This window comes from Puntigrus tetrazona, chromosome 14 (assembly GCF_018831695.1).
Source record: "Puntigrus tetrazona isolate hp1 chromosome 14, ASM1883169v1, whole genome shotgun sequence".
NCBI lineage: Eukaryota > Metazoa > Chordata > Actinopteri > Cypriniformes > Cyprinidae > Puntigrus > Puntigrus tetrazona.
This window is the reverse complement of record NC_056712.1, coordinates 9,282,880-9,295,920: the sequence shown is the minus strand read 5'-3', so window position 1 is coordinate 9,295,920 and position 13,041 is coordinate 9,282,880. Positions and strand designations below refer to the sequence as shown.

The 13,041-nt window shown below is 37.8% G+C and overlaps 1 protein-coding gene across 1 annotated transcript in view; it reads left to right on the top strand.

Moving 5' to 3' along the window:
- Positions 1–13,041, top strand: part of LOC122357896 (GPI ethanolamine phosphate transferase 2-like) — a 111,919-nt gene that overhangs the window by 27,785 nt on the left and 71,093 nt on the right. The window contains 2 exon segments of the mRNA XM_043257549.1: positions 4,182–4,320; positions 8,902–9,114. Coding sequence (XP_043113484.1) covers positions 4,182–4,320; positions 8,902–9,114 — 352 coding nt within the window.

The window sequence follows — 13,041 nt, the reverse complement described above, 5'->3', positions numbered from 1 at the left end:
CTTTTATTAGCCAGATTTGCATATGCACATACGCGCGTGATATTTAAAGAGGAAAGATTAAAATTCATAGTTTCTCTTGTTGTGTTCCACAGAAGAAAGAGAGTCACGGGGTTCAGAACGAGTAAATAATGACTCACTTGAGCTGAACTATTCATTTCAGCCGTCTGTAATTCCTCAAGGTTTCCTGGAAAAGCCGCCCGCGGTGCTATTACGGTGTTCTTCCGTTCCTTTGCTTCGTTCCGTGTTCACGTTTTTATCCGTTTTTTCCCCACTCCTCGTCTCGAACCAGATCGCTCTTTCCCGAAGTCGCAGCCGCTTCGCGCATCGACACCGTGTTTGATTCACGCCGCTCTCCAAGCGCTCCACAAATCACCGAGATCAGTTCGCGCGCGTCCCGCGATCAAGTCTGGAACTCCCAACTCCCAAAGGTTGCTTCATGTTGAATTATTTTTCAAAGCTCCTTTAATGTCGCCTCTCTTTATTAGTTTTGTTCTGCTTTAAGCTTTCTAGTAAATCATCTATGCTCTATTTTCGATGTACTTTTGCGGTAAGACGCAGGCGTCCGGGGGATAACAGTAAATCACATTATAAAGGAGGGAAAGAAAAACGGCTTTATATTCTTATATCAAGTTATTTATTTTCTCGGCTTTGTCGGCTGTTCTTTATCCTTACCCCTGCGACACGAACACTGTGTTACGGTCTGAGACTCATTCGTCTCCATTACTGCAGCTCGATGCGATAGCAGTTTATTTCTGGCTGGCGCCCTAAAACTGCCACCGCTAACAGGCGTTCGTGGACGGGACACCCCCGCGGCCCTTTACGGGCGGCCGTCCTCATGCCATCACTGAGGTGAAATTGCCCATCTACTGTAGGAACGGGCTGGAGAGTTTTCCTGTGGCTCGTGGTATTTTAGAGGAGAGCTCGTTGGCTGAATCTGTCGCGTTTAGGCCCTTTCGGGCCTTTTAGAAGTTGGCACGCTCGTAAACCAGCCCAAACCGGACTTAGAGGGTCCATTGGTCGGGTCCGATCTGGTTCGAGGCTAAAAAATGGGTTTTAGAAATGGTAAAAGAAAAAAAAAAATTCGTACAAAACACATTTCGTCTTGTTTTCCAGTATAAGATATCTAAATATTCTTCAGTCAAGATGCATTTGCTTGTGTGAAATGTAATGATGTAAGATATGAAGTCAAATACAGAAATGTCTGAGTTAATTCTTTATGCTTAATACAAGAAAAATGATTTAGCATTTTAGGGTTAGAAAAAAGAAAAAAAAAAAGATTTAGCATTTTGTGCCTTTTTTTCATTACTTGTATGAAGGGACATGACTATAAGGAAGTTTTAAGTCTTGTATGAAAATGTTATTAGAATTAAAAAATTCTTAAAAATATCTGTCAATGATATCTGTCAAAAATCTTGTTTCCCCTTTGAATTTGGTAAAGTGGTGTTTTCAAATGGCTTTAAAAACGGAAAATAAATAAATAAATACATCAAAAGAAATTAAAATAGAATATGAAGTTTTCTTTTCTTTTCTTTTTGATACATTTATGTTCATGATAATAAAGTAATTTTTTTCTGCCCCAAATTCTGTTATATGTGACAAAATTAATTAATTTATTAATTCTTTTTATAATTATAATTTTAAAATTATTTTAAAAATACTTTTCTAGAATGCAAGTACAACTGAAAGCATAGCCAGTGTAATATACATGCATTTTTTTTTATTATTTGTGCTATATTTTATTTTTGTTTACATTGAAATGTAAAAAAATACATATGAAAATAAACCTATATATAAATGATATATATAGGTTTATTTTCATATGTATTTTTTTTTACATTTCATGTATTTTTTGTTATATTTTTATGTACATTTAGTTTTACCATTTATATATAGTTTTATATTCGTATTTCATATTTTATTTATTTATTTATCTATTTATTTGCAGTATTTGCATCAATAGATATTATATGAATAACCAGACCCTATTGACTTCCATAGTTGTTTTTTTTTTTAATCTCGACTTTTCGACCGAAGTCTACCAAGAACTCCTTGATTACCAACATTACTGAAAATATCATCTTTTATGTTCAGCCTGATAAAGAAACGGGTTTAGAACAACTCGAGGGTTGCTAAACGCTGACAGAACTTTAATTTTTGGGTGCGCTGCCCCTTTAATGTACAATAATTTAGGTAAGCTTTGGCTTTGGCTTGACTTGACGGTGATGTGTTGCGCAACCACAGCATATTAGGAGTTTCCTGAGCTCATTTACAGTTCTCGTTTTCCCGTCACCGCGACTTAAATCACACCTGTCAATGCACGCCGTTATTTCCCGCGCCCCTGGCGGATATTAGGCCTCGAGTGAGGCGGCGTGTTCAAATGGCTTCTTCGCAGCGCTTGTCGTTAGCGCGCATTAACTCGGGCGGGAGGGGAGGCTAGTCATTAGCATGCGTTTAGCGGGCTCATGAATATTTGAACCGCTGCGAGCAGAGGACTGGTTGTTAGCGCGGCATCATTAGTGTTAGCGGCAGTATGAGTGTTTGGAGCGGCGGCCGGCCAGCTGTGAGCGCAGCGGTGTACGGGGCCGAGGAGTGTGTGAAGAACGGCTGTGTGTGTGTGTGTGTGTGTGTGTGTGTGTGTGTGTGCGTGCGGCTTCAGAGTGCCACTGAGGGAATCAAGTGGCTCCGACGCACCGAGAGACTCTTTGATGTGAAACAGAGCCGATCGTCCTCGCGTCTCTGATGGGAGAGAGAGGGAGAGAGAGAGAGAGAGGCGCGTCCCCGCGGCTTAGCGCCAAAACGTCCGCGATTTGCCCCGGTCACGAGCGTCTCTCCCGCACGCGCACACCGACGCACGCGACGCACACACACACACACACACACACACACACACAGAGACACAGCGAGGTCCGCGACAAAGAGACAAGAAATTAAGACAGTTTACTCAGCAGAAAGTGTGATGCACAGATATAACTTATAAATATACAGCGGGTTTTTTTGCTGGAGCGTGACGCGCGAATATAGCCTACAGCGTGGTCTGCAGAAAACTGACAAGACGACAAGAACATTGTTGATCCGTTGTTCTTATCATAAAAAGTATTCAGTGAAATTGTAAAAAGTGCTCGGAAATGAGTGATTTATTAATTATTTATTGTTCCTTTTATACAACATCATGTATGTTGTATAATATATTTTAATTGTATTTAAAATAATTCATATGCAATAAATTATGAATGTATGATCACAGTCTAAGCATACAGTGAAATAATCGTAAACTAGTGTTGTCATATATATGTATTTATTTATTGATTGATTTTTGGTAAAAATCACTGCCTTTTTTTTACAATAATTAATGTTTTTTGTTTTTTTAGCCAGCATTGACAGTGTTTAGAAATATTTTAATTATATATATATATATATATATATATATATATATATATATATATATATATATATATATATATATATATATATATACATATATATATATATATACACACACACATATATATATATATATATATATATATATATATATATATATATATATATATATATATATATATATATATATATATATATATATATATATATATATATATATATATATATATATATATATGTATATATATATATATATATATATATATATATATATATATATGTATATGTGTGTATATGTATGATTTATGCTATGAAAATATATATTACAAAAATGTATACATGTGCTTCTATCTATCTATCTATCTATCTATCTATCTACACACACACACACACACACACACACACACACACACACAGCAGACAAGTATTCTGTAAACACACACCTTTTATTCAAACCTTCAGTTTATTAAGTGAACATATTTCCTGTAATTTGTTTCCTGTAATGAAGCTGCTTTGAAACAATAGCCATTGTAAAAGCGCTATACAAATAAACTTGAATTGAATTGAATTGAATTAATTTCATCAATAAATTATTTTATTACATTTTTTGCAGTTATCTGTGTTTATAATTTAATTTTACAAATGCGCGTAGGACTGTTGCATTTAAATAAACATGCTTAAATATTATTTTAGACAATAGTGAAATAAATGGAAATTTACGAATACATATATTAATTTATATTGATAATAAAATAAATGTTCAAATATTTTTCCCTCTTGTTTGTCTGTTTTTGTTTCAGGAATCTGAAGGGACGTTGCCCAACTTACTGGTTCTGTGTGGAGACCACGGCATGTCTGAAACAGGAAGTCACGGCGGATCGTCCGAACCGGAAATCAACACGCCCCTCGTGCTCATCAGCCCCGCCTTCAAGAGGAAATGTGAGTAGCGCAGGCCCCGCATTTAGAAATTTGATTATTGGTTGCCAAAAAAAATCCTACGTTAGAAAAGAAAATGCTGTTATCTCATGTTTTGAAGAAAAGGTTTCTCCTCCAGACGTAAAGGTTATGCGACTCTTTGAAGTTCAAGCAAAATATTTTGGATGATCTTCTATCGATTTTCCAAAGTTTCTCTGTTTGAAAGTGAAGTTATTTCAAGCCTGGGTTGTATATTTGATGTCTTGGTACTTCACTAAAGTATATTGGCCAGTCTATACGCACACAGTTGTTAAGCCGTGTCCAATAATACCCGTATGACATATATCCAGCTAAACAAGGGCTCTAATAGTCCTCTGTCTCCTGCAAAGAAGCTTTACGCACAACAAACATTTTGTAAATCAGTCCCCAGACTGAGAGTTGGCGTGACCGGGGTGATCATTTTTCATCTTTATCTTGCTTTAAATCAAACTGACAAATAACAACCAGCATATTCACACGCGCGTTTAGGAAAATCGATGTTTTCGTGAGGGACGGGGGCTGATTGTGTTGCTGACGCACCAGTTAATGATGTTATTTGCCGTTTTACCGCAGAAGCTCGAGAAAAAGGAGACCGCAGTAGAGTCACGCGGAATCAAAGGTCTGTTTCAGCAAACTCTCCGTAGCAAGTGTGTGCAAGCGCACGACAGAACAATGCTTATATCAAAAACAGTTGCATTTTTCAGATCGGTGTTAATGACTGTGCAAGATATTCTTAGAATGTGCAAAGCTGTGTGCTTCCGTTCATCTGTTTGGGAGTTATTTCAACCATTCTTGCATTTTAAATCATTTGCCAGAGCACAAAACAGGATCTGCTTTTGTTAGAGCTTAAACTGTACTTTTTTTTTTTTTTTTTTTGCATAATCAAGACCGTATCTCTAAAGTACTGATGAAGGGCAATTATTCCAGTAAAAAGAGCCTGATGTGTTTCACGCGTTCTTTGCGCATTTGCAATTATTTGCATCCTTTTATTGCATTTTAATTTTTCTCCCTATTTGAGTCAAGGTTTCTTGCATCAGAGACTGACAAGTTTTTTTTTAACGATCACTTCCATCCACTCCGGTCCTCAGAATTACAGGTAATGTAGTAATTGAGTGCTGGTTAGAATTAATTCAGTAAAAACTACAGTGCATTTTGTACTGTTGACTTTTCAATCCGGTTCAAATGTCGTAAATGATAAAATAGTGTTTAAAAGGGTCGAGTTTTAGATCGAGTTGTTCGTCGAGAGTTTCGACCTCGCGGCTCAGCTCCTCCTTCGTTACTGCAGAAGCTGCAAAGCTGTGGTCACGAGCTTTTGGTCGCGACAGAAGGATTAGATCCCGGTACAGGCCGCCGAAATGAGTTTCCTTCGCAGGCTGGCTGGGAGGTTGGGTGAGGAGCTCCTCCGTATCGAGAGAGGCCAGCTGAAGTGGCTTGGATGTTCCGGATGCCTCATGTGCCACCGGGAGGAGGCCCCTGGGGAAGACCTGGGACGCGCTGGAGGGATCTCTCGCTTGGCCTGGGAATTCCTGCAAGAGCTGGAGGAAGTGTCTGGGAAGAGGGAAGTCTGGGCGTCCATGCTTGGACTGCTGCCCCCGTGACCCAGCCCCGGATAAGAGGAAGAAGTTGGATGGATGGATGGTTTTATGTATCAATAATCATTATAATTTGAGCAAAATTTTATTATTGTTCAGGCGACATTATAATTTCTTATTAAAAAAAAAAAAAGGATTTTTTTCCAGATTTTTTGATGAACGTAAAATACACAGCATAGGACAGCATTTATTTTAAAGTTGCATAAAGACAAATGACTATAACATACCTTTTGATCAATTTAAAATGTTCATATTTCGGTTAAAACCTTTCCCCAACAACAGGTTGACATGCATGCAGGTCTTATAATATGCATTTATTTTTACTTTATTTTACTTTATCATTTTTCTAATCCCCTCCTTTGCTGATGATTATCTGCAGTGATCGGTCATGCCTGTATAATGCCTGATCAAGCAGGGTTTTGTGCACAGTGATACGAGGGAAGCGGCTATTTTAACCCCTAAAAAAAGCAGCATCTGGCTGCATACAATTTCGTTCAGACCAACGAGAAAAGACCAACATGTCTAACTAATGTTTCATGTTGATGAAAACGGCTCGTTTCAATGATTCAGACTCAGCTCTTTCTTTCGAGAGACAGTAACTTCATACGCGGTGCACTTTCAGATTTAAAACTTTTCAGGATGTGAATTTTCAGTCATTAAGAGCTTTGTTACACACTGCATGAAAGGTCATTTAAAAATCCCCAGTGGGGGCAGTGCAATGTGTCTTGCTGAATAAAATCCTTAATATCTTAAAAAATTAAAAAATAAAAAAATCATGTTGACCCCCAAACTTTTCAACAGCAGTGTAGAAAGTTAAAGTTCTACTGTTAGGCTTTCTGGATGTGCTTCTTCTCGCATATCCTACGTAGACTCGTGTAGTTGTTCACTGCATATTAAATCACAAATGTCTGTGACAGTCTGATTGCATTAGAGGAATTCTGCGGTGAGTTGCTGGATAATTTTACGGCCCGAGGGTTTTAAATTACCCACTGATTCATCTCTGTCTAATAATATGAAGCATTAATTCATTTTTTCCCTACTGTTTTATAATGGATTAATTTGCATTGAGTCTAGTGTGTAATTGATTGTGTCACACACACACACACACACACACACACACACAGAACTGGCACATCGGTTGTCGCGCTGATCATGTGACGCAGTACACGCAGTGAGCACATGACGGTCTCGTAACCACGTGTGGATAAACACACACACACACACACACACACACACTATACTCATGCCCTAGAGTGTGAAAATCTGCGAGAGATGCTCATTACCCACTTCCACTCATCCCTATATTCTCTCTCTTTTTCTCTCCTAAATGAAAGTGTGGAGTGGCGAAGCATCTGTCTACACCAGACTGTCAGGGTGAATGCGATAATTGTTTCTTTTCCTGCCTGATCTATTTTTGTGATCTCTTACTCATTTATAGGCACGCACGCACACACACACATTCACACCAGCTTTCTCGTGCAGCACACGGTTTTTATTTAAAGATGAGCTCATATTCTCACCCGCTGCATGCGGCGCTTTCATGCTGACCTCATCTTCCATCACACCGCTGTAGCCGCAGGTAAAACCAGCGCCGTCTGGAGAGAGACACGGCAGACTTGTTAATAAGCAGCTGAATTTTGTTTTCACTTTTTTGTGTATATGCATAAACTTAACCTGAACCGACTTCCTTATTATTTTTGCATCAGATTTTTTTGCATTGCTTTGGAGAAATTCAGACCAGTTTAGTCAGATATAAGATCTGATTTACTGATATTTTTACGGATACGTGCGCTTATTTTTGTGCACAGCCAGTGCAAAGGCGATGCAACGCAATTCAGCTGAATTACAGATGAGTTTTTGAGTTAGCGCTACAGATTCATCAGTACCACACTGCGGGAAACACTGACTTAATCAAACACCGATGTCGGCCTTGTTGATGTGAAGAATATATTTAGCGTGTATAAATTATTTTTTATTTAGTGTCATCAACTTCCAGCTAGCTATGAAGAGCTTTCATTAATTAATATGTAAATATGGTTTAATTCTGGGTGTCAGTTTGTGGAACAGTGCTGGAACGAAAACGACGGTAGTAATAAAATTTTGGATGTATGTATAGATGGAAGAGTGGATAGAGTTATAAATGGACAGATGGAAGAATGAGTTAATGGATGGTCGGATTGAATGGATGAATAGATGGATATATAAATTATGGATATACAGATGGATGAATAAATTGATGGATAGATGAATGGAAAAATATACAGTATAAATAGATGGAGATATGAATGGATGGTCAGAATTGATATATGTATGGATAGATGTATAAATGGACGAATATACGTATAAATTGATCAAACGGATCAATAAATGGTTGGATATATTTATAGATGGATGTATAAATTGAGATAAATTGATGCATGGACAAATTGTTGGATGATGGCTGTATATACATTGATAGATGGTTAAATAAATGTTTTAATAAATGGGTTTATAAATAGATGGCTGAATAGACGTAAGAATGATTTCTAAATGGATCAGGGGTATATACAGATGGATGAATCGATGTATAGAGGAATACATTTATGGACGGTTGAGTGTACAAGATACTATAGATAGATAGATAGATAGATAGATAGTCTTCCAGCAGTGAGGATGATTTTGCTTTCCTCTCTCTTAAAAAAATAAAAAAGGGGAAATATTATGTTCATCCAATCTTGAACGTTCTTAGAGGAAGGAGAGTTCTGCCTCGTTGGGATTATCAAAACACCTCTCAAAATAATTGCTATGCATGCGAGAAATGCAGAAAATCTAACCCAAAACCATTTTTTTTTTATCACAGAAGAAAGTTGGAGGCAGTATGTAAACGTGACTGACACATATTTTTTCAATGTACGAACATTTCAAACTCAGTGTGCAATGACCTTAGGTCTTAAAGCCGGATGAGTGGTTAACGACACACATCTTGCTGTTGCAGCGGGATTTGAGGAGCCGTTCGTCCTGGAGCAGGTGGATCTGACCCCCACCCTCGCGCTGGGTCTGGGGTTACCCATCTCCAAGAACAGTGTGGGCCATTTGATTCCAGCTGTGTTTGAAGAGTTATCACTCAGAGAACAGCTGCGCCTCCTCCAGATCAACGGACACCAGCTCAACCGTCTCCTACAGGACAGCAACCCCACCTTCCACAAGGGTGAGTTCACAAGTGCAGTACAAGGCATTCCCACAGAGCCCCCAGATGGACAGCGGTCCGGTCACCTCTGGTTTGAGATGTGTGCAAGGTCTGACTCCGCCAACTGTAAATGCATCCGGTTGTTCGGACAGATACGTAAACTTTACTCCTTCCTGATAGAGCGTCATCAGCAGTAGTTGGAAGTTTGGGAGCCTCACAATCCACATGTTAATTAGCAATGATTGATGAGACACACTGATGTACCTTAAGCCCCTAATTGCCATGCAAGGAGAGCATTCAACAGAAAATATTGCTGACTGGCATTAGTGTGAAGAAAATTCCACTGTATTTGCATATAGCACAGGATTTGCAGGTTTTCGTTGCGTGGAAGCCAAGCATAAACGGAGTGTGCATCCGATCGAATAGCAGTCTAAACAAATAAAGATGCATGAAGGAAAAAAAGGGATTTCACATGAGTTTTTGTCTGAAACGAAATGCTTAAATATTGTCTCAAAAAGATAGATAATCTATAAATGGATGTGTGTGAATGGATGGATGATGAATGGATAAAATGAAAAAGTGGATGGATGAATGGAAGTACTTAAATATTAATAATAATATCTAAATAAATAAAACTGCGCCATGTTCTGGAGACGCTGTGTTTCCTTGTGAAAGTGAAACTACTTACTCTGTGCTTCTCAAAGAGGACACAGCTAGAAATCAGTGGTTAGGTTGTATTTAAAACGCTGTTCTAGAGCAGTTCAACACAAATATTAGAGTGAGTTTAGTGCTTTTACAGAGGACTATTTCCTGAACTGGCTGCTGTGCACAGAAACTATGGGGCAATTCTAACTGTCTGGCGCTTCTGACTCACAACCTTTTAAGTAAGTTGTGTTTTCTTATGAAAATAACCTGCTACTTCCTATTCAGACTTGAGTTTTGAGCAGTGAAAGGTAGTGTTTGCGGCTTGTCATTTCTCTGATCACAAATGCAGCATGATAATGTTTATGAGGCACGATGCAACACGTCGGGTAAAAAGACAGTACTAAGTCATGATAATCAGTAATTATGTATCCACTGGAACATATGCCTCGTTTGTAATGCGTTTTGTTGTTTTGGTGTCATAGCGCCGGGACACGGCATCATGTTATGGTTAGGGACGTAACATTTGCACTAAGTGTTTGAGGTATTCATCCAATCACACTGCACTGGATAGCTGGCCAATCAGAGCACACCTCGCTTATTGTTTTTTTAAAACGATCAGCTTTGTACAAATCCAAGTGTTTCTGGAAGTGTTTTTTGAAACCTATACACATTGCATTACACCAAATACCCAAAATGTTCTTTTTATCAACATCATTTGACTCCTTTAAATGTAAGGAAAGCTAAAATGAAAATAAATGGTTTGGTTTGAGTTGGCTAGAACAAAGCTAAAACAAAACAAGAAAAATTCAATAAAAAGTAAAGCATTTAACAAAATGACTAAACCTTAACCTAAACCGAAACTGCTACTAAATATTATTAAATACTACAAATAATACTAAAGTAACGGAGTTAGGTTCTCTCAGAATGTCTCTCACATTGTCACACTATAGTTGGTCGCTATCTAGGGTTTTTGTCTAAAAAAGGCAACACGCTTCCGTCTTGTAGTCTCTGCTGTGCTTTAGTTTTCAATCCAGTTCAATTTTGTTGTCCCGTTTTGCTGTTTGGGTAACAAGCTCATGAAACGCTGTCAGCAAAACCGACATAAGAGCATGGGTTTTAGTACACAGACATGACTGGGCATTTAGAGCACTTTAAATCCATAGAAATAAAACGTTTATACCCTTTAGCCCAAGCCTAGATGTGTGTGTATATGCGTCTGTGTGTCCTCCGCTGTCTCTTTAGCAGTTTGGTTGCATTTTCTCTCGGCGGGATATCTGGCCTCCCACAAACATCCATCTCTGGCTCATTCACTTTCTCCCATCTTACAGTATTGAGTGTTTTGCTGGGTTATGAGGTGCGAGTGCGTTTATACAGGGTTAGAGCGTCTGCTCACATTTTCATAGACTCGTGGTGTTGTTTTTTTAGTAGTGTATGTGTCGCGTAGCCAGACATTTTAACCTATTAGAAATCTGAATCACAGCTTATTCTGGCTACCAACGGTCCATTTAGACAGGAAGAGATTGTTTTGGTGCCATCTAAAGTAACCGGAAGAGTTCTTATTGTGTGTGCGTATCTATATTTGTTTTTAGCACAATAATAGACTGGCATTCAAAGTGCACAGCAAAGTTGATCCGCGAGCAGCTGCACAGATGCTGATGCATCCCACCGGATGAGGATCCGCTTTTATGGTGGGAAGAATATGCTAAGCCGGCAGAGCGTATTTTGTTCACAGCTGGCCTGTGCTGTTTGAATGAGAACATGTGACGGCATGAAAACGCGATTTGCATTTATGTAAAAAACTGTTTATACATGTGCACAAAATGCATCAGTTTTTCAAATTCCGTTTTATTCGTGGGGTATGGTTTATTTATTTTTTTTTAGATGTTTAAGACTATGTAAATTGTCATCTATTTATTATTAAATAACTTGCATTTTATATGCATTTTAATTAGAAATAATAAATTACTTTTTGTAAAAAAAAAAAAATTGTAAATACTTGAATACCAAATTAAATTAAATATATATTAATCGTGATTAATCGCATCCAAAATAGGTTTTTGTTCACATAGTATATGTGAGTGTGTTCTGTATAAATTTATTATGTTTATTTATACACACCCAAGCATGTGTATATATTTAAGAAAAATGTTACGTTAATGTATTAAAGTTTCATATATAAAATAAACTATATGAATATAAATACACACACACATACAGTATACATTTTGTATATCTACATATACATAATACAGTATACACAGCACACACATACAGTGGCGTGCAAAAGTTTGGGCACCCATTGCAGAATCTGTCAAAATGTGAAAAATCTTAACAAAATAACCCAAAATAATAAAATAACCCCCCTTCAAAAGTTTGGGAACCCTTGGTTGTTAATACTGTGTGTTAACCTGCATGATCTATGACTGTTTTTTGTTTTTTGAAGGTTGTTTATTAGTCCCTTGTTTGCTCTGAGCACTGTTCTTCATAAAAAATCCTCCATGTCCTGCAGAAACGTCAGTTTTCCAGCTTCTTTTGCATATTTCTAATCTTTTCAAACAGCGACTGTATGATTTGGAGGTCCGTCTTTTCACACTGAGGACAGTTTAGGGACTCAAACACAACTATTAAAAAGGTTCAAACATTCACTGATGCTCCAGAAGGAAACGAGATGCATTAATAGTCGGGAGGTGAAAACTTTTTTGTAGTTTGAAATCGAAGGTCAGTTGTACTTAATTTGTTTGTTTCCGAAGGGCAGGATTATATGGAGAAAAATTTAATTTCAAGAAAATAAGTAACACTTTGAACATATTTATCATTTTCATCTTTTTTATAATAATAATCCCATAGAGATTCCTTATGATCTGCTGTAAACCTGTATGCTCTAACTGCTTGAAACTGCCGGCCAATCAAATCAAAACTTACTATTTCAGCCAACTCTTGACTTTTTTTTTTTTTTTTTTTTTTGTGTGTGTGCAATATGCATTAGACATTGAATTTCGCCTCTTTCACCTGCGCTCAAGTGAAGGTTCGAGAGGCGTGTGGAGGCTGAGATCTGATTGATGAGGACGACGTACCGCCGCAGCCCACTTTTGTCCTTCCATTTTCTAAGGAAATTCAAAAATATGAGATAGTTAGAGGTCAGCTCTTCAGTTCCTGCGTGACGTACAGGCAGATATTACCTCACTTCACCCGTGTCTGTCTCGCTCTCTTTAGGATGTAGAAACTTCTCCATCATGCTTTGCAGCCTAATGAAGCACTTAATTAAATTGCAGATGAATTATTGTGATTAAGGGAAGAATCATT